The sequence below is a fragment of the Leptodactylus fuscus genome, chromosome 1, assembly GCF_031893055.1.
Source record: "Leptodactylus fuscus isolate aLepFus1 chromosome 1, aLepFus1.hap2, whole genome shotgun sequence".
NCBI classification, from domain to species: domain Eukaryota; kingdom Metazoa; phylum Chordata; class Amphibia; order Anura; family Leptodactylidae; genus Leptodactylus; species Leptodactylus fuscus.
Window position 1 is genome coordinate 213,721,238 of NC_134265.1, and position 23,418 is coordinate 213,744,655.

The window sequence follows — 23,418 nt, forward strand, 5'->3', positions numbered from 1 at the left end:
TCCTTACTGAGGTCCAGAAACGTCAGTGGCGGGTCCACAACCACAAAATTGGAAGGAAATGGCGGATGCTGCAGTATTTCTAACACCTGTTCCTGGTGCTCGGGCCTGGTCAGTGTTGTACCCTGCACCCTGCTGAATGCAGCTGCCATATCTGGAGTTGTGATGAGCGCATGCTAATGTTTTGTGTCCACTGCAATGGATGGGATAGGATTTCACATAAGTCTGCCACCCATGGCCACTCATGGTTGACAAACTGAGGGAACTGACTTTGACGAATCCTAGGGTTTTGCAGTTGGAACTCTATCAAAGGTCTGTGCTGCTCACACACTCTGCTCAAGAGATGATATGTTTAGTTCCAGCAGTGTGGAGACGTCGCACAACAGCCGTTGTTCGGGCAGATACCGGCGTTGTAGGAGTGCATAGAGCCTAGCGGCGGCAACTATAGTATTTCAAAACTATCTGCACAAGCGCCGCACTTTCACCAGTAGCTCAGGAACATTGGGGTACTTTTTTAAAAAGATTAGCAGCAATGAGTTAAAAACGTGGCCCAGGCATGGAACATGTTGCGGGCTGCCAAGCTAAAGAGCCGATCCCAGGTCACGGCCATTATCACACATGACAACATGCCTGGGCCCAGGTGCAGTGGCAAAAACCACATTGCCGTTTCATCAAGGATGGCATGACTCACTTTGTAGGCAGTGTGCTGTCTGTCCCCCAAGCTGATGAGCTTCAGCACGGCCTGCTGACATCTCCCCACACCAGTGTTGCAGCGTTTCCAGCTCGTAGCTGGGGTCCACTTAACGGCGGAGGAGGAGGAGGGTGGTGTTTCAGCCCTCCTCCCAGGAATGTTGTGTGGGGAGACAAGTCAGTCCACCATGGTAGTTTGCCCAGGGGGTGTCATTAACGTGTCCCATACCTAGGGAAAATTCTTGAAACAGGGGAGAATTTTGCATCTTTGCCCTTGCTGCCTCTGGACATCCCTTTGCCTCTAGCCACCTTTTTTCCCTGCTTAGCTTGCCTCCACATCCACACTGCTTTTGTCCCTAGATATCACCCCAGCCCATGCCTCAGCTTGTATCCCCAGTTTTTGCTGCTTAGCTTCCCTCCACATCCACACTGCTTTTGCCCCAAGACATCACCCCAGTCCATGCCTCTGCTTGTACCCCGTTTTTTCTGCTTAGCTTGCCTCCACATACACACTGCTTTTGCCCCTAGACATCACCCCTATCCATGCCTCTGCCTCTAGCCATAACTCTGCCACCCCTGGAAACTCATGGTGCAGAAACTTTGGGAGCTGACTTTGAGGAACCCTTGGGTTTTGTAGATGGAACTCCATCAAAGGTCTGTGCAGCTCACACACTCTGGTCAAGATATGGTATGTAGCGTTTCAGCATGTGTGGACATCAGGCAGATGTAGGCCTTGCTGGAGTGTTTTTAGACTAGCAGTGGCTCCTGTACACTTGCAAAAGTGGGCGCACAAGCGCCGCATTTTCACCAGTAGCTTTGGTACATTTGGGTATTTTTTTTAAAAAAACGTTGCACCACTAAGTTAGTGGGCCAAACATGGAACGTGTTGGAGGCTGGCAAGCTGGAGTCGCTACCAGGTTCCTGCCGTTATCACACATGACAAAAATGCCTGGCCCCAGGTGCAGCAGGGAAAAACACATTGCCATCTCAGCCAGGATGGCATCCCTGACCTCGGAGGCAGTGTGCTGTCTGTCCCCCAAGCTGATGAGCTTCAGCACGGCCTGCTGACATCTCCCCACGCCAGTGTTTTAGCTTTTGCCGCTAGTAGCTGGGGTGGAGGTAGGCGCAAATATGCCAGGCCCAAGGGGTAGCAGGGAAAAAAAAAAAAAGCCATCTCAGCCAGGATGGCATCCCTGACCTCGGAGGCACTGTGCTGTCTGTCCCCCAAGCTGATGAGCTTCAGCACGGCCTGCTGATGTCTCCCCACGCCAGTGTTTTAGCGTTTGCCGCTAGTAGCTGGGGTGGAGGTTGCAGCGTAGTAGGTTTTCAGTCTACTGCCATGAATTTTGGCCTGGGAGAGGAGATAGGGTACCCCGGGACCAGACTCCACCACATTCACCCTGCCTGTCCTTAAAGATAAGTAGCATCCCTGACCACAGGCGCTTGTCCATGTGTCGGTGGGCAAGTGGGCCTTGCAGCAAAGCGCAGAACTAAGGGCCCACCTGATGCTGAGTGACACATGCTGGTGCAAGGCGGGGACGCCACACCGGGAGAAGTTGTGACGGCTAGGGACGGCATAGCGAGGTGCCGCAGTTGCCATCAGGTCCAGGAAGGCCGGAGTTTCAACAAGCCGGAATGCCAACATCTCCTGGGCCAGCAGTTTAGCGATGTTGGCGTTCAAGGCTTGCGCGGGTGGGTGGTTAATGGTGTATTTCTGCCGGCGCTCCAATGTCTGAGAGATGGTGGTGGGTTATTGTAAAGAAGCGCCTGATGGTGCCTTTGATGGTGCAGGAGAAGGAGATAAGACAGGAACAGGTGAGGATGAGGGAGAAGTCAACAAAGTGGCGGAGGCAGATGAAGTGATGTCCTGGCTCGTCTTCTGGAGTGCATCGCCAGCACTGTGAGCAGAGGCAGTGGCATGAACGGCGGGCGACGTTTGTCCTGCCGTTGCTGCCTGCCACTGGTTCCAGTGCTTGGATTCCAAATGACGGTGCATTGAAGTGGTGGACAGGTTACTCTTCTCAGAGCCCCTACTCGATTTCGAGAGGCAAATTGTGCAGACAACACTATATCTGTCCTCGGCGCATTCCTTGAAAAAACACCACACCTTCGAGAAATGTGCCCTCGAGGCGGGAGTTTTTCGGGGCTGGGTACAAACTGGAACATCTTGGGAGATTCCGGGTGTGGCCTGGCTTCGCCTAAGCTGCTGACCTCTGCCTCTAGCTACCCTTTTTGGTGCTGCACCTGCTCAACATCCACACTACTTTCCCCGCTTGACATCCCCCCTGTCCAGGTCAGGTCAGTGTCCTCATCATCCACCACCTCCTCTTCCAACTCCTGTCTCACCTCCTCCTCCTGCACAACGCTCATGTCAACTGGCTGTCCTGACGGCAACTGGGTCTCATCGTCGTCGATGAGGGTGAGTTGCTGGTCATCTGCCACCAAATTGACCAGAGATGGAGGAGGCTCCAGTGTTTCAGCATCTGGACACAGATACTCGTCTGTTAGCTCCGTGGAATCGCGAAATGGAGGGGCAGGTTGAGAGACAGTGAAAGGAGCGGAGAACAGCTCCGGGGAGCTGGGAAAGTTGGGGTTATTGTTCTGGAAAGATTGGGAATTTTGGGAGGAAGGAGGACAAGACTGTTGGGTAGGAGGAGGAGAGGAGGTAGAGGCTGACTGGCTGGTGGACAATGTGCTGTAAGCGTTATCCGACAGCCATTGCAAGACCTGTTCCTGGTTCTCGGGCCTAGTAAGGTTTGTACCATGCAGCCTAGTTAATGTGGCAAGCAACCCTGGCACTGTGGAGCGGTGCAATGCTTGCTGCCCCACAGGAGTAGGCACGGGACGCCCTGTGGCTTCACCACTAACTTGCTCCCCAGAAGCATTCCCCCGACCTCGCCCACGGCCTCGTCCACATCCCTTTCCGGGAACCTTGCGCATTTTAATATGCTTTCCTTGCTTAAACACACTTAGAACCTGGGTGTATATGCCAATACCAATAAATTAAGGGTGTATGTAGGCCCCAATTTATTTGGTGGGATTAACACTCAGAACCTGGGTGTTTATGCGAATATCAACAAATTAAGGGGGGGATGCAGGCCCCAATGTATTTGGGGAATGAACACTCACAAAAATGGCACTATATGCCAATAGCAAGAATTGAGGGTGTATGTAACCCCAATATATTCTTTGAATTCCCAGTCAGACCCTGGCACTATATGCCAATAGCAAGAATTGAGGGTGTATGTAGCCCCAATATATTCTTTGAATTCCCATTCAGACCCTGGCACTATATGCCAATAGCAAGAATTGAGGGTGTATGTAGCCCCAATATATTCTTTGAATTCCCATTCAGACCCTGGCACTATATGCCAATAGCAAGAATTGAGGGTGGTATGAAAGCCCCAATATATGTTTTGAATTCCCAGTCAGACCCTGGCACTATATGCCAATAGCAAGAATTGAGGGTGTATGTAGCCTCAATATATTCTTTGAATTCCCAGTCAGACCCTGGCACTATATGCCAATAGCAAGAATTGAGGGTGTATGTAGCCCCAATATATTCTTTATGCCCTCGAGGTGGGAGTTTTTCGGGGCTGGGTACAAACTGGAACATCTTGGGAGATTCCGGGTGTGGCCTGGCTTCGCCTAAGCTGCTGACCTCTGCCTCTAGCTACCCTTTTTGGTGCTGCACCTGCCTCAACATCCACACTACTTTCCCCGCTTGACATCCGCCCTGTCCAGGTGGGGTCAGTGTCCTCGTCGTCCACCACCTCCTCTTCCAACTCCTGTCTCACCTCCTCCTCCTGCACAATGCGCATGTCAACTGGCTGCCCTGACAGCAACTGCGTCTCATCGTCGTCGATGAGGGTGGGTTGCTGGTCATCCGCCACCAAATCGACCGGAGATGGAGGAGACTCTAGTGTTTGAGCATCTGGACACAGATACTCGTCTGTTAGGTCCGTGGAATCGCGAAATGGAGGGGCAGGTTGCGGTACAGTCAAAGGAAGGGAGAGCAGCTCTGGGGAGCAGGGACAGTTGGGGTTATTGTTCTGGGAAGATTGGGAATTTTGGGTGGAAGGAGGACAAGGCTGTTGGGTAAGAGGAGGAGAGGAGGTAGAGGCTGACTGGCTGGTGGACAATGTGCTTTAAGCGTTATCCGACAGCCATTGCAAGACCTGTTCCTGGTTCTCGGGCCTACTAAGGTTTGTACCATTCAGCCTAGTTAATGTGGAACTTTTGTGCAAAGCGCAGAACATAGGGCCCGCCTGATGTTAAGGGACACACGCTGGTACAAGGCTCAACTCACCCTAAGGGCCAAAAACACTGCTGGTGCAAAGCTCTACTCATGCCAAGGGCCTCAATCTCTGCTGGTAGCTCAGCTTAAGGTCCTGTAACTTTGTTTGGAAGGGCTCATGTTAAGGGCTAGAAAAGTGAATTTTGGAAGGTCTTACCACATCACACACACACACACTCAAAATGACAGTTAAGGGTGAGGGCTTTTGGATTTCCCATTGTCTATTCCATCCGTGGTTGTCATGGGGAACGTGATTTAAAGGGGTGGTTGTTACTGTTTGTTGAGCTTAAATTGGGGTTTGTGTCCATCCATTTGGGGAGTAAAGAAGGTTTCCAGGTATTTTCCCACTTTAATAGAGGTTTTTTGGAATGTGTAAAGTGTGTAGTTGTAAGGGTGCATTCACACTGAGTAAACGCTAGCTTATTCTGTAGAGTAAAATTACACTTGTAAATTTTGCTATCCCATTGACTTCAATGACATTTTACAGGCGTATTTTTACAGGCGTATTTTTTACAGGCGTATTTTTTACAGGCGTATTTTTACACTTGTAAAAAAATATCATTGAAGTCAATGGGATAGCAAAATTTACAAGTGTAATTTTACTCTACAAAATAAGCTAGCGTTTACTCAGTGTGAATGCACCCTTAGGCTGTGATGTTGGGGTAATAGAGGGTCTTTGGAGTGTTAGATGCCCCCAGACATGCTTCCCCTGCTGTCCCAGTGTCATTCCAGAGGTGTTGGCATCATTTCCTGTGGTGTCATAGGGGACTTGGTGACCCTCCTGAGACGGATTTGGGTTTCCCCCTTAACGAGTATATGTTCCCCATAGACTATAATGGGGTTCGAAACCCGTTCGAACACTCGAACAGTGAGCGGCTGTTCGAATCGGATTTCGAACCTCGAACATTTTAGTGTTCGCTCATCTCTACATATTATCTGATCTGCTTGGCAGTTTGTCAATTTTAAACATGCATGGAAAAATAAAATCTAATTTGTCGCAAATAACGAGAGCTATGAAGGAGCCAGAAGTCACAGAGCTGCTCTCAAGCGGACTGAGGGGGATCATCGACGCCAACAAAACATGCATTATATGGCATTGAAGCGAACTTCTGAGATGCCGGAACATTTACAGGCACAGTGCGAAGAAAAACTTCAGTGCCAGGCCAACTTGAGAACTGCAGAAACACCAAAGCAGGTGGATCATCAACGCCAACAACACGATCATTATATGGTGTCCTAGCGAGCTGCTGAGATGCCGCAACAATCACGGGCAAAGCGCGAGGAACGAGTTCAACAGCAGGCCAACTTGAGAGTTACTGAATCGCTGGAGCATGCGGATTATCAACCCCAACAACACGTTCATTATATGGCGTCCCAGTGACTTGCTGAGATGCTGGAACAATCCCAAGCACAGCGCGAGGAATGCGTTCAGTGACAGGCCAGCTTGCCAGTTGTTGAAACGCCGGAAAATGCGGATCATCAATACCAACAACACGCTCATTATATCGCCTCCCAGCGAGCTGCTGAGATGCCGGAATAATCACAGGCACGGTGCAAGGAACAAGTTCAGCACCAGGACAGCTTGAGAGCTGCCGAAATGCCGGAGCAGGCAAACCATCAACGGCAGCAATTTGCTGAATATAGGCGGATAATCCACTTCAACAACCCACACATGAAGTCGTGGGCAGAGGCTAGTATAATATAATATAAAATATAATGTAAATTAGATCACTGTAAAATGGAACTATGCCTCGTTGATTACAAAGCTTGTGCAAAACCACGTTATCTAAATAATCCCACCCCTTCCTGGGTCAGGGACTCTGCCAAGAATTCTTTATTAGTTTTGCACCCTCCCGATCCTGGTGAGCTTCAAATCCCTACATAAGAGCATATGAACAGCCACAAAATCTGACATGTATTATGCAATAACATAAGAATTTGGGGTCTTTCAGTCCCCAATTATTATTATTATATAGCAGACCGACTTTCACAAACATTTCACCTTGATTGCCCTGGTTTCTCTACAGACTTCATTATGGTCTCCACAATCGATCACCATGTGACTACATTCTGCAGCTATGGCGGAGGATTCGTTTTCGCTTTGGGTTGCAAAGACCAATCTCACCACTACTTCCTCTACTATGGTGGAGACACGCTAGGTTCAAGCTTCTTAATGATTTTCTCTGCAATTGGTGGTTCTCCATCACTCATATCCATTTCCCACCTCTATCCGATGCCTTCTGAACTTGACATTTTTTGAGCCCACTCACTCCACATAATTTTTTATTTTTATTTTTAAATGTAGGTTGTGAGCCGCATATATGTATCACAATGTACTTCTTTTTTTTTTAAATTATGAATTTTTGTAGAATGGGAGGAAATTCACACAAACATGGGGAGAACATACAAACCCATTGCAGATGTTGTTCCTGGCAGGATTTGAACCTAGGACTCCAGCACTGCAAGGCTACAGTGCTAACCACTGAGCCACCGTGTTGCTCCAACTCCACATATTCCTATGATCACTACTACTAATTTTAAAAGAATGTGTCTTTCTGGGAGCCTGCACACAGAGTTACGCTCCGCTCATTCTGAACGTAAAACTCGTTCAGAATGAGCACGTAAAAACCAGATCCCATTGACTTCTATGGGTGCCGGCATACACACGCTACCCATTGAAATCAATGGGAGGCTGTTTTCCCTATTGCTTTCAATGTGATACACGCGTATCAAATTGAAAGCAATAGGGGGATTTCAATGGGTAGCGTGCATATGCCGGCACCCATAGAAATCAATGGGATCTGGTTTTTACGCGCTCATGCTGAACGAGTTTTACGTTCAGAATGAGCGAAGCGTAACTCCGTGTGCAGGCTCCCTCTCTTTCCTTTATATATAGTGAACTGAATGTTATACCTTCTGGACTTTATGACAGTGTAGTTCCCGTCCGAAAAGGGCAGACAAAAAAAAGGCTGCTTTTTTTTCCCCTTTTTTTTACATTTATTTAAAAAAAAAATTTAAAATAATTTTACTGTTCACTTAAGACAGCATAAAAACCATGTACCCCTCTGTGGGATTGATATTATGGAAAATTCCTTTGGTTAGGTGTGTGTGTGGTGAGACTAAGCTATATATGTTAACATGTGATAACTTTTGTTTCATAGATTTTGTTCTGCACATTGAACACACACAAAGTAGACATGCAGAAGCTTCTTGGTGGTCAGATTGGTTTGGAAGATTTTATCTTTGCACATGTTAGAGGGGAAACCAAAGAAGTAGAGATCACGAAAACAGAAGATGCCTTAGGCCTCACAATCACTGATAATGGGGCTGGATATGCATTCATAAAGGTATGCTTTTGGAGTTTTAATTTTTTTTTAAAAATAAAATGTGAGACTTAATTGTTAAAGTAGAGATGAGCGAACACCGTTCGATCGAATATCAGGTCGTTCGGGATATTCGATTACAATTGAATACAAGGCCTCAAACGCAGTAAAATTTCGTATCCACCCCCCCACCTTCCCTGGTGCATTTTTTGCACCAATAACTGCGCAGGGGAGGTGGGACAGGAACTACGACAACGGAGGCAGTGAAAAAAATCGGAAAAAGTAATTGGCGGTTGGAAGCAGATAACCTCCAATTTAGACGAATGGTGGATTTACCATTCGACTAATTTGGGACTGTGAACTATGTGACTGTGAGACAGGGACAGATCTACAGGCAGGGTTAGCTCGGGCTTACCTTTATTTAGGGGGGAATGTTACTCACACAGCTCTTTTGGGCTCCATCTCGTCGGGATCCCTGTCAGCTTGCGATATGCGCGAGCTGACTTTTTCCCATAGGAATGCATTGACCAACATTGATTGGCCGAATGCCATACAGAAGTACGGCATTCGGCTAATCAACGCTGGTCAATGCATTCCTATGCCGAGATGAAGCAGAGTTGAACCTGCTACACACTCAGCTCTACCGATGTAGCAATCCGATGCAGCAGCGCTGAGTGTGTAGCAGGTCCAGCTCTGCTACATTGGACACTGCTACATCGCCAGCACTTGGGGTTGAGCCGATCTTGACATTTCAGGATCGTTTTTAACATCCAATTTAAGATCATTCGGAGATTGGATTTTAAAAAAGATCTTATTCACTACACAGAATGTAGTCCAAAAATTGTTGGACCCCACGCTGTGCAGTGATTAAACCCCCACCCCCCACCATTGTCTACTTACCTACACAGCTGCAGCTCCCAGCTCTTATTGGTCCGGTTCTCTGTCCACATGTCTTCAGAGCGCCCTGCTCCCGCCTTCCGAGACTAGTATTATGGAGAAGGCGGGGCTTAGGAGAGTGTGGGTGGGTACTAGTAGGGGAGACATGAGTGATGCACTCACGTCTCCCCGTCTACACTCTCCAGCCGCACTAAGCCCTGCATACTCCCTGCATCTCTACAATACTAGTCTAGGGAGGCGGGGGTCCCTAGACTAGTATTGTAGAGATGCAGGGAGTAGGCGGGGCTTAGTGCGGCTGGAGAGTGTGGGTGGGGAGAAGTGAGTGCATCACTCATGTCTCCCCTCCCAGTACCCGCCCACACTCTCCTAAGCCCCACCTTCTCTATAATACTAGTCGGGGGAGAGGGGGGCAGGGCGCTCTGAAGACCGAACAGAGGACCGGACTGGACCAAGAAGAACAGGGAGCTGCAGGTAAGTGGACAACGGGGTTAATCCCTACACAGTGTGGGGTACATGCTGTGTAGTGAATAGGATCGTCATTAAAATCCCAGCTGTGCTTAATCTCCCACAGTAGTGTCCGATACTACACGCTCAGCTCAACTATTCTGGAGTAGTAAAGCTGAGCGCACGGCCCGATGTAGTTGAGCTGAGTGTGTAGGAGTTGTAGATGTAGGAGAGCTGGCAGATATGTAGCAGTCCGATGCAGCAGACTAACACACTCAGCTCTGCTAAAATCAGCCAGCTGTGCTACATCTCTTTTGTAGCAGCTCTGCACTACACCCAACCATCCCTCCATCTACTCCTCCTGTCACACACATCTTGTGTGTAGCAGAGCTCAGCACACACTCAGCTCTACTACATCTCTTCAACAGAGTGTAGAGATGTAGCAGACCTGAGTGTGTGCTGAGCTCTGTTACACCAGAGATGTGTGTGACAGGAGGAGTAGCTGGAGGGATGGTTGGCAGTAGTGCAGAGCTGTGTGTGTGACAGGAGGAGTAGTTGGGTGTAGCAGAGCTGAGCTCTGCTTTATCTCCAGTGTCCGGAGTAGTTGAGCTAACCGCATGGCTAGCTCTGCTTCAACTTGCCATAGGAATGCACTGACCAGCGTTGATTGGCCAAATGCTGTACACTGGTACAGCATTCGGCCAATCAACACTGCACCATGAGTGCCCATGGGTGGCAGACTTATGTGAAATCCTATCCCATCCTTTCCACTGAACACTTTACAAACTCACTAGAACCTCTATGAAAGTGGATAAATAATTGGAAACCTTCTTTCCTCTACATTAATATGGACAGAAACATAATTTTAAACCGAAAGAAACATTAGCATACGCTCATCACAATTCCTGATATGACAGCAGCGTTAAGCAGGGTGCAGGGTACAATGCAGAGCAGGCCCGAGCACCAGGAACAGGTGTTACAATGGCTAAAGGATAATGCTTCCAGCTGCTTTTCCACCAGTCAGTCAGCCACTACCTGCAGTCTTGTTCAGTGGCGTAACTAGGAATGGCGGGGCCCGTGGCGAACTTTTGACATGGCCCCCCCCACCTCGGCCGACCCCCTCCTACGCATTTCTGCGCGTTCTATTATCCCCCATAGTGGCCCCTGCACACAGTATTATGTCTCTTAGTGGCCCCTGCACACAGTATTATGTCTCTTAGTGGCCCTTACACACAGTATTTTCCCCATAGTGGCCCCTGCACACAGTATTATGTCCCCATACTGGCCCCAGTACACAGTATTATCTGCCCCTGTGGACACACACAAACAATTATTATACTCTGGGGTCTTTTCAGTCCCCAGAGTATAATAATCAGAAACCCAGGGGAGAAAAACATGAAAAAATGATTATTCACCTATCTCCCGGCTCCTACGCTGTTGGCCTACGAAGTAGTCGCTCTTCAATGACGTCAGACGTCACATGACCCGGGACGCAGGCCCAGCCCATGTGACGTCGGACGACTAGGCCGAAACTAAAAAACTACTGTTACTTACCTGTCCCCCGGCTCCTACGCGGTCTTCTCCGCTGCCTTCTGCGCTGCTGTCCTTGTTCAATGACGTCGGACGTCACATGACCCGGAACGCAGGCCGGGTTCATGTGACGTCAGAAAGGATGACTGGCAGGATCGTGGAGAGGTAAGTAACATGTTTTTTATGTTTCTTACCTCTCCCGGTCCGCCAATCATTATACTCGGGGGTCCGAAAAGACCCCTGAGTATAATGATAGCAGCGGTAGTGGCTGTCACCGGGCCCCTAATGTCCCGGGCCCTTGGGCAGCTGCCTCCGCTGCTATGGCGGTAGTTATGCCACTGGTCTTGTTCATACCCAAGAGTCTGCCCCTCCTTCCTCCCTACATGCCCAATCTTCCCAACAGAGTCATCCCACCCTTGCCCCCTCCCAGGATCTCTTTTCGGGTCCTTTTACTGTCTCTCCCTCTGTTGAACCACTTCCCGAATCGCAGGAGATACCAGAAGACTTTGTGTGTTCTGATGCCCAAATACTGGACCATCCGCCATTTCCTGCCAATTTTGTGATTGTGGACCCGCAACCGGCGTTTCTGGGCCTCAGTGATGATGACAAGACACAGTTGCCATCAGGGCAAGCTGTGGTTATGTGCGGTTTGCAGTAAGAGGAGAGTGAGCAATTGGAAGAGGAGTTGGTGGACGATGAGGCCACCGACCCGACATGGACAGGGGTGATATCTAACGGGGAAAGCAGTGTAAATGTGGAGGCAAACTAAGCAGGAAAAAAGGTGGCCAGAGGCATGCCCAGAGGCAGCAAGGACAAAGATTTTCCGTGTACTAGCCACTCGCGCAAAACTCACCCATGTTGGCAGACTTATGCGAGATCTTGCGTGTCTTTGAGGAGTCCACCAAGAGATAACGCATTGTATGCTGAGGAGTCGGGCATATGAGCAGAAACATTTTTGCTTACCTAAGCCAGTCCAGGACAAGACTTGGTTACTTTCTTCCATCTCCAGACGAAGGCAGGCGTACCGAAACGCACTCGTCGGGTGAGAGCCGGCGTGAACTCTTAGTGCCCTATAACTTATCCTCACATTGTTTACATGATGGGTAAGCTTTACTCTTCAATATGCATATGACGTGTAGTACATTTTGTGACCAAACCTTACTATTGTAGAGCAGGCTCCATGTATTTTTTTCCCTGCACTTTAATATTTAATAACTAATGTGTTTGGTCACTACTCCATCTTTATTATAGTGAGGCTTTTTGTATATTTGCAGACGACTGCATACATAATTTACCATATTACAACTCTACCTAATCCTGTTGGTATTAACTGTGTATTTGAGTCTCACTGGATAGCTAACCCATATGGTTTATGTGCCATATGTTTATAAATGTACAACTCTTTACTATCTGCACTTTGTTGTTATTTAGGGCACCACTGGACACTGTGCTCATTTTTGTATATTTACTGTTGCCATTTGCATCATATATTTTGTATAATTTTTTTAATGTGGTAATATTAAAGTTTGTATATTTTATCTATTATGAATCTTGGTCTTTTATGGCCTCAGTATTCTGAGTTTCTGATTACCTTTCTTTTTTGGTTTCTCTATATTTGTTTTTGGTATAGACACGTTATTTTTGATGTAGGACCTCTATTTGGGATCACACTGTGTATTAAAACCACGTTTTTTTCTTCCCTCTCATGTACAAAGTTTTTTGTTATATTGAGCGTACATAGCCTGACTGAATTTCTGTGTATCCCACTTAGCTTTTGGGGGTACACACCGTGAATATCTGGATTGAGCGTACATAGCCTGACTGAATTTCTGTGTATCCCACTTAGCTTTTGGGGGTACACAACGTGAATATCTGAATTGAGCATACATAGCCTGACTGAATTTCTGTGTATCCCACTTAGGTTTTGGGGATACCCACCGTGGATATCTGGATTGAGCGTACAATGCATGACTGAATTTCTCTGTATCCCAGAAGGGTTTTGGGGGTACACACCGTGGATATCTGGATTGAGCATACATAGCCTGACTGAATTTCTGTGTATCCCACTTAGGTTTTGGGGGCACACACCATGGATTGAGACACACAGAAGGATTGAGCGTAAATAGCCAGACCTAATTGCTCTGTATCCCTGTTAGATGTTTGGGGGGACACCCCTTGGAAAGCTGAGTTGAGCGTATATAGCCGGACTGAATTACTCTGTATCCCTGTTAGGTGTTTGGGGGGGACACCCCATGGAAAGGTGGGTTGAGCGTATATAGCCGGACCTAATTGCTCTGTATCCCTGCTAGATTTCGGGGGGACACCCCATGGAAAGCTCGACTCCTCTCCCTGCAGTATAGCTCTGAAAAGGTGGTGGAGCCTTGATTGCCTGAAGTAGGGTGTGCGCCACTGGGTGATGTTACTGTTATGGTCTGGCCACCATACTACTGCAGAGACCCGAGCTAATGCTCGCGGTCAGTACCCGCACTGCTTGGCTTTAAGGCCCCCGGCACCTCATCTCTTTTCCATTGCTATAACAGCTTGGAGTGTATTGAAAGATCCCAGTCTTGTCTGACATACTTTTGTTCTGCTTTATTCCACCTTTCAAACAAATGTCGATATTTTGCAATGCCTTAGCATCGTAATTAATTGAATTAGTGATCAGACCCTCTGTGGTTCAAGGCTCCTAGGGGGTCTAGTAAATGCAGTAAGAAAAAAAAAAAAACTAAAATAATTAAAAGTTCAAATCGCCCCAGAGATAACAAAATCACTGTGAAACACATACATGCACATTAGATATCAAAAGTGTTAAAGCGCCATTTATTTTTGCTGTTTCGCCTCATAAAAATTTGAATAAAAAGTGATCAAAGCAATAGACATTCCCCAAAAAGATATAAATAAAAAGAACTACCGTATTTTTCGGACTATAAGACGCACTTTTTTCCCCCCAAATTTGGGGGGAAAAGAAGGGTGCGTCTTATAGTGCAAATGTGGCCGGCATCCACTGTAATAGAGAGGCGGATGCCGGCGAGGGATAGACGCCGACACAGGTGCCGGGGCCTGAGACATCGCTTGTTTGTTCCTGCCCTGCATGAAGCCAGCAGCGGGAGGAGTGATGCTGCTATTCCCGGCGGGGGGACGGAGGAGCGGAATGTCAGCATCGTTCCTGCCGCTGCTGGCTTCATGCAGGGCAGGAACAAACAAGCGATGTCTCAGGCCCCAGCATCTATCCTTCGCCGGCATCCGCCTCTCTATTACAGCGGATGCCGGGTCTGTAATGGCAGCCCCTTCTCCCCCGGGGCCGGTCCCCACCGGCCCCGTACCTGTAAAGTTGCAGGCCGGCTCCTGTGTGGCGATATCGCAGGAGCCGACCTGTCCGGGTGACAGCCGGGAGCCTAATGAAGGCTCCCAGGCCTGTCACTGCTATATTACTATTACGGCTGTGTCTATGACCAGCCGTCATAGTAACATACAGAATGTCCCATAGACGGCAATATTGCTGTCTATGGGACTTGCAGTCAAATGACCGCAGGTTCAAGCCACCTGGGGGGGAAATAAAATAGTAAAAAAAAAAAAAAAGCTTTAAAAATATATAATAAAAAAATGAAATAAGTAAAAGTTCTAAATCACCTCCTTTCCCTAGAATATATATAAAAGTAGAAAATCATATGACAAACACATACACATTAGGTATCCCTGTGTCCAAAAATGCCCAGTCTACTAAATAAAAAACACTCTATGCGTCCCCGTACAGCTGCAGGGTCACCTGTCAATGTGGCCTTGCAGCTGTTGCAAAACTAAAGCTCCCATATATTAAATATTTTACCCTTTTTTTGCTTCAAAATTTTTTTCCCCTATTTTCCTCCTCTAAAACCTGCGTCTTATAGTCCGAAAAATACGGTAATATGTCACTTTGGCTGCAGAGTGAACACTAAAAAAATCGAAGACTATAAGAAAATCACACAAATGTACTTTTTCTCCAATTTCACGCCATTCTGATTTTTTTTTGTCCAGCTATCCAGTACATTGAAAAGAATAATAAATAGTAGCGTTATGAAGAACAATTTGTCCCACAAACATTAAGCTCTCAAATGGTTCTGTGAATGGAAAAATAAAAAAGTTATGGGCTTGGGATGGCTGGGAGTCAAAAATGAAAATCGGAAAATATCAAGGAATTAATGGTTGGGTTAAAAAATAAACATGTTTTCACTCTTTTCTGTTTTGTTCCAATTAGAGAATTAAAGAAGGCAGCATCACTGACCAACTGAAAAGTGTAAATGTGGGTGACAATATTGAAGCCATAAATGATCAGACAATTGTTGGTTGTCGGCACTATGAAGTTGCAAAGATGTTGAGAGAACTTCCAAAATCAGAGTCATTTACCCTACGCCTGGTTCAACCAAAACGAGCTTTTGGTAAGTTATGAACATCATAAATTTACAGTGATTGCAGTGGTTGCCAAACTTTGAAGACGTTCCCAATTAAATACTACATACAGGGTCCACAAAAATGCTGTAGGTCATGATGTTTTTTTTCATCTTACCTTAAGAGAGCATACATTTTTATTTTCTGCCCATGAAGCTGTGTGAGGGCATGATGTTCAGGCTTTTTTATTGAACCATTTTGGGGTACTGTACATTTAAAGAGCAGTGAGGAATGTCCCCCCGCCTCCTGACAGTACAGCACTATGGAATCTACTGTCAAGAGGGGCGTTCCTCACAGGCTGTCAGAAACACCCTTCTGACACTAAAGAGCTACGGTAACGCAGTGGCGGATCCAGGGTTTGCGGGGCCCTGGGCCCTTTGGCGGCGCCCTACTTACCGGGGGGGTCTCGCACTTCTAACCCGTACCTCCCAACTTTTGAAGACTAGAAAGAGGGAACAAAACGTGCGTCAATTAGGCCCTGCCCACTTTTATGTTGACTCCGTCCATTCTCATTCATTTTTCATGTGATTCCACACAGTATAATCCTGCTACAGTCACCCGTAAATTATATGTCCCCTATCCATCTCTCCCCCATTTTCATATACACCCTTCATCTACCCCTAGTTTCATGTCTCCCCCTCTATCTCTGTCCCCAGTTTCATGCCATTTTCCCCCTTCATCTGCTCACAGTTTCATGTCCCCCCGTCTCTGCCCCAGTTTCATGCCATTCTCCCCTTCATCTGCCCACAGTTTCATGTCCCCCGTCTTTGCCCCAGTGTCATGCTGTTCTCCCCCCTTCATCTGCCCCAGTCTCATGCCGCTCTCCCCCCTTCATCTGCCCCAGTGTCATGCTGTTCTCCCCCCCTCCATCTGCCCCAGTGTCATGCCATTCTCCCCTCCTTCATCTGCCCCAGTGTCATGCCGTTCTCCCTCCCCCCCTCCCTCATCTGCCCCCAGTTTCATGGGCCCCCTACATTATTTTCCACCTAAATGTTTAACATACACAAAAATAAAACACACTCACCTTCCCTCGCTCCCCCGCAGCTCTCTCACTCATACACAAATTGTAGGCGCGATGTGACGTCATCACATCGCGGCTACAAATGCTGGAGCTCAGCGTTAAAGCAGGAGCTGAGCTGTGACAGCTCCTGCTTTAAACGCCTATGTATTCAGCTCATCGGCGTCCGTAGGATGCCGATGAGTTGAAATCAGGACATGCCGACCGGGACCGTCTCGGCCGGTTGCCCGGCCCTGGATCTGCCCCTGCGGTAATGGCTCTTCAGTAGGGGACATAACAGGTAAGCCGATAGTGTGCTGAATTCAGCGCAATGTCTACTTTCTAGCGGTGTATTACACCGCATGTGCCTGAGGATGTGAAAGGTCCTCTTTAACATCCTTGAATTATTATTATAAATTTTTTTAAGTGTGTAAAACATAGCTATTTAGCAATTTTGGGGTTTTTCTTCTACAAAGTTTACCATGATGTAAAAATGGGATATTAACACAGCAAAAATAGAAATAATGGGACACTCACCCAAGGCATCATTAAAACTTTTCAGGCTTTATTTCAATTCATTAAAAGCAACAGCGGGAAAGAAGCATGCAAAAATATAAAAATTGACTATCGTTTCGCACCTCTCAGGTGTTTCTTTAAGCTTGAAGAAGCACCTGAGAGGTGAGAAACGATCGTCGCTGCTGTTTTTCATTTCTGAATGGCTCTCTCCCGCTGTTGCTTTTAATGAATTGGAATAAAGTCTGAAAAGTTTTAAAGGGATATTCCCATGAACATAATCATATCTCTATTTATAGATAATTAAAAGTTTAAACATTTTTGCAAATATAAGTGGTTAAAAATTCTGCAGATCTGATGGGTTACCACAAGCTGTGTTCGCAGCTGCAGAGTTTTAAAGATAGTGCTGTTGTCTTGATCCGTTGCCAATGGATACGACCACAAATGCAGAAACTTTATATGGTGTGGGACATGTCAAAAACTCAGGCATGTTTTTAATATTGTAGCTGGGTTATCAGGCAGGCATACTACATGAAGATATCCTGGCCATGATAAGGAAATCGTTGCTGATTTTCTGACCTTTGAAAGATCTTGCATTCATGGTCGTATCCACTGGCAACTGATCAGCCGCAGGCATCCGTGGCACAACACTCCCTCCCGACTAGACCCATTCCTTTGGGTTTAAACGGAGCAGAATGCTGCGACTATCGCAGCTAGCCGCGGGAGGAGTTTTTTGGACTGGATTCTGAGGCTCATTCACGCGTCAAAATACGATCCAAAAAACCCCCGTGTGAATTCAGCTTAACCCGGACCCCTTCACGCCCTTTTTAAACTGTATGAAATATTTTCATCCTATTTTTTTTTTTTTTTTGCAGCTGGTACCTCGTATTGTCAGATGCATCCTGTGATTTTGTTTCACCATGTTTTGACAGCTATAAAATTACTTTTTTTTTTTTTTTAATGATAGAGCTGTGTGAGGGCCTGTTCTTTCAGAATATGTTGACAAGTTCTTAGATGTTGCACTCCATTGACAGTGGCATCTAAGGGATTTTAATGCCCAGAATCAGAGTACTATTTAATCTTGCCTGCATCATAGAATAGGAAGGGGTTAATGCTAGAGATGAGCGAACGCCGTTCGATCAAATAGGTATTTGATCGAATATCATGGCGCTCGATGTATTTGTTCACAATCGAATACAAGGCCCGCATACATAGTAAAAATTTGTGTCCCCTCCCACCTTCCCTGGCGCGTTTTTTGCACCAATAACTGCGCAGGGCAGGTGGGACCGGAACTACAACAACGGAGGCAGTGAAAAAAATTGAAAAAACCCATTGGCTGCCGAAAACATGCGACCTCCCATTTATAAGAATAGTCTATCCCAATATTCATCATTTGAGAGATAGGGAGAGAAAGACATCTGCTGCGGGCTAGATAGCGATTAGCTTTAGAGGCAGGGAAGAACTGAAGAAGAAAACCAACAGCTCTTCTCAGAGCTATATACTGCAGGGACAGAAGTCCAGCTTTCCACGGACGGTGGAAAACAGGGATACAGAGCAGCTACAAGTTGATATATCAATACAGAGGAAAAAGAAGGGAAGAAAAGAAAAAATACTCAACCACTTCTAGGTGATCTTAAATATTCTGCAAGACTTCACCGTTGATGTGTACTCCTTGACTATGCACGGATATCCAGCTCCTTCGGTTCAGGGTGTTGATAACTGAATCTCTTTGAATAAAAACTAATTCAGCACGGCCAGCAGTGGAGATAAGATTCTCTTCTTTATTATAACACTAGCTGGTACCCGCGACTTCGTCTGCGGTGATTGTAGAAGTGTGTATATACAGGCGTGGGTAAGGTTTTCGTAGTGTGTCTAACGTATGGGATATGAAATGTAAGTTTATATCTTGTTTTTGCTGTAATTCAGAGAATACGTGAGACTTTTGTGTTGAAGTTAATTTGTATTTGAGCTGCTATATATACGGTGTTGTGAGAAACTTTACATAGTGACTTTGGGACAGAAGTATTTGAAGTTAACCCTTTCCCGCCGATGGCATTTTTTTATTTTCATTTCTGACTCCCCTCCTTCTAAACCCCATAACTTTTTTATTTCTCCGCTCCCAGAGCCATATGAGGTCTTAATTTTTGTGGGACAAATTTTTCTTCATGATGCCACCATTATTTATTCTATATAATGTACTGGGAAGCAGGGAAAAAATTCAGAATGGGTGGATTTGAAGAAAAAATGCATTTCTGCGACTTTCTTACGGGCTTTGGTTTTACGGCGTTCACTGTGCAACCAAAATGACCTGTCCCCTGTATTCTGTGTTTCGTTACGATTCCGGGGATACCAAATTTATATGGTTGTATTTACATTTTGACCCCTTAAAAAACATCCAAAACTGTGTTAAAATTTTTTTTTTTTTTGAAAAGTCGCCATATTCCGACAGCCGTAACTTTTTTATACGTGCGTGTACGGGGATGTATAGGGAGTATTTTTTTGCGGGACCGGGTGTACTTTGTAGTTCTACCATTTTCGGGAAATGTTATTGCTTTGATCCCTTTTTATTAAAATTTTTATCAGAATCAAAACAGTGAAAAAATGGCGGTTTGGCACTTTTGACCATTTTTCCCGCTACGGCGTTTACCGAACAGGAAAAATATTTGTATAGCTTTGTAGAGCGGGCGATTTCGAACGTGGGGGATACCTAACATGTATGTGTTTCACAGTTTTTAACTACTTTTATATGTGTTCTAGGGAAAGGGGGGTGATTTGAATTTTTAATCCTTTTTATTTTTTTTTTTATATTTTTTTTTAACTTTTTTTAACCTTTTTTTTTTGCATTTATTAGACCGCCTAGGGGTATTGACATGGGTGGGCGGTGTCGCGGATTGTCAGAGCGGTGGGGGTTGGCAAACATGGCTGCTCCGGAGCGTTAAACAGAACCTCCTGGAGTATTGTTAAGGTGAGGGGCAAAGTGGTAAAGTATATGTATATGTGATTGTGTGGGGTTAGGGGCGAGGCTGTAGAGGGCAATATGAATTTTGGGACTTGCTATGGTCCAAAGTGTGTGAGATTGCAGAGATGGTGGTGTGAGTATGGGGTTTGTGGAGGTCCTGGGAAAAACGTATGTGTGCTATTGTGACGAAAAGTAGCCTATTGTTTAATCGGGTGTATTAGCTATGTTTGTGGAAAATTTCAGCCAAATCGGTGGAGCGGTTTTTCCGTGATTGAGGAACAAACATCCGAACATGCAAACATCCAAACACACAAACACACAAACCCACAAACTCACAAACTTTCACATTTATAATATTAATAGGATTTTCTTTAAAAGCACTGAACACGAAACAAAATGTATCTTGAACGTCAGACTGACGCGTTTCGGACTATAAGTCCAAAGCCTGCACTCTAGTTACTCCACACTTCTCTTATAGTGAGTCCATACAACAATCCAATCTGTTTTTAATTGGCAACAGCCATTAGTGCCTAACACTTTCCATATGGTTGAACTCACCACAAGAGAAGCGAGAAAATGACACACATTTAAAACCACATAAAGTATATCATACATAAATACAAAAATATACACATTAAAAATAGAGATGAGCGAACAGTGTTCTATCGAACACATGTTCGATCGGATATCACGCTGTTCGCCATGATCGAATCGAACACCGCGTGGTAAAGTGCGCCATTACTCGATTGCCATTACTCGATTGGGAGAGGAACTACGACACCGGTGACGTTGAAAAAAATAGGAAAAACCCATTGGCTGCCGAAAACATGTGACCTCTGATTTAAAAGAACAGCGCCGCCCAGGTTTGCGTCATTCTGAGCTTGCAATTCACCGGGGATGGAGGTTTCCGTCCATTTAGCTAGGGATTAGATTCTGGTAGGCAGGGATAGAATAGGATAGGAAGGAGAAGACAACCAACAGCTCTTGTAAGAGCTAATTTCCAGGGAGAAGCTTGTCAGTGTAACGTGGCACTGACGGGCTCAATCGCCGCAACCCAGCTTTCCCAGGATCCTGAATGGAATACACTGACAGTGTATTCCCGTATACCCTATATATACCCCCAATCCGCGTTCCAACGGTGTGCCCCCCCCCCACTTTCACCCCAGAAACTAACTTCAATACACTGGAAGTCCCCTAGCAATAGAATTGGGGCTATATACACCCACAATTGTTGCTACTGGTATATAGTGCCATTTTCTGACTGGGAATTCAAAGACTATATTGGGGTTACATGCACCCACAATTGTTGCTACTGGTATATAGTGCCATTTTCTGACTGGGAATTCAAAGAATATATTGGGGTTACATGCACCCACAATTTTTGCTACTGGTATATAGTGCCATTTTCTGACTGGGAATTCAAAGACTATATTGGGGTTACATGCACCCACAATTGTTGCTACTGGTATATAGTGCCATTTTCTGACTGGGAATTCAAAGACTATATTGGGGTTACATGCACCCACAATTTTTGCTACTGGTATATAGTGCCATTGTCTGACTGGGATTTCAAAGACTATATTGGGGTTACATACACCCACAATTTTTGCTACTGGTATATAGTGCCATTTTCTGACTGGAAATTCAAAGACTATATTGGGGTTACATGCACCCACAATTGATGCTACTGGTATATAGTGCCATTTTCTGACTGGGAATTCAAAGAATATACTGGGGTTACATGCACCCACAATTTTTGCTACTGGTATATAGTGCCATTTTCTGACTGGGAATTCAAAGACTATATTGGGGTTACATGCACCCACAATTGTTGCTACTGGTATATAGTGCCATTTTCTGACTGGGAATTCAAAGACTATATTGGGGTTACATGCACCCACAATTTTTGCTACTGGTATATAGTGCCATTGTCTGACTGGGATTTCAAAGACTATATTGGGGTTACATACACCCACAATTTTTGCTACTGGTATATAGTGCCATTTTCTGACTGGAAATTCAAAGACTATATTGGGGTTACATGCACCCACAATTGATGCTACTGGTATATAGTGCCATTTTCTGACTGGGAATTCAAAGAATATACTGGGGTTACATGCACCCACAATTTTTGCTACTGGTATATAGTGCCATTTTCTGACTGGGAATTCAAAGAATATACTGGGGTTACATACACCCACAATTGTTGCTACTGGTATATAGTGCCATTTTCTGTCTGGGAATTCAAAGAATATATTGGGGTTACATATAACTTCAATTCCAGGGAGAAGCTTGTCAGTGTAACGTGGCACTGACGAGCTCAATTGCCGCAACCCAGCTTTCCCAGGATCCTGAATGGAATACACTGACAGTGTATTCCCGTATACCCTATATTACCCCTGATCCACGTTCCAACGGTGTGCCCCCCCCCCACTTTCACCCCAGAAACTAACTTCAATACACTGGAAGTCCCCTATCAATAGAATTGGGGCTATATACACCCACAATTGTTGCTACTGGTATATAGTGCCATTTTCTGACTGGGAATTCAAAGACTATATTGGGGTTACATGCACCCACAATTGTTGCTACTGGTATATAGTGCCATTTTCTGACTGGGAATTCAAAGACTATATTGGACTTACATGCACCCACAATTGTTGCTACTGGTATATAGTGCCATTTTCTGACTGGGAATTCAAAGACTACACTCACCGGCCACTTTATTAGGTACACCATGCTAGTAACGGGTTGGACCCCCTTTTGCCTTCAGAACTGCCTCAATTCTTCGTGGCATAGATTCAACAAGGTGCTGGAAGCATTCCTTAGAGATTTTGGTCCATATTGACATGATGGCATCACACAGTTGCCGCAGATTTGTCGGCTGCACATCCATGATGCGAATCTCCCGTTCCACCACATCCCAAAGATACTCTATTGGATTGAGATCTGGTGACTGTGGAGGCCATTGGAGTACAGTGAACTCATTGTCATGTTCAAGAAACCAGTCTGAGATGATTCCAGCTTTATGACATGGCGCATTATCCTGCTGAAAGTAGCCATCAGATGTTGGGTACATTGTGGTCATAAAGGGATGGACATGGTCAGCAACAATACTCAGGTATGCTTTGGCGTTGCAACGATGCTCAATTGGTACCAAGGGGCCCAAAGAGTGCCAAGAAAATATTCCCCACACCATGACACCACCACCACCAGCCTGAACCGTTGATACAAGGCAGGATGGATCCATGCTTTCATGTTGTTGACGCCAAATTCTGACCCTACCATCCAAATGTCGCAGCAGAAATCGAGACTCATCAGACCAGGCAACGTTTTTCCAATCTTC

General features: G+C 45.9%; 1 protein-coding gene across 1 annotated transcript in view; it reads left to right on the forward strand.

The window, feature by feature from the left end:
- Positions 1-3,100: 3,100 nt before the first annotated feature.
- Positions 3,101-23,418, forward strand: part of GIPC3 (GIPC PDZ domain containing family member 3) — a 163,121-nt gene continuing 142,803 nt past the window's right edge. Inside the window, exons 1-3 of the mRNA XM_075281425.1 lie at positions 3,101-3,106; positions 8,146-8,331; positions 15,413-15,593. Of these exons, the coding sequence (XP_075137526.1) occupies positions 3,101-3,106; positions 8,146-8,331; positions 15,413-15,593 (373 nt within the window). The remainder of the gene's footprint in view (positions 3,107-8,145; positions 8,332-15,412; positions 15,594-23,418) is intronic.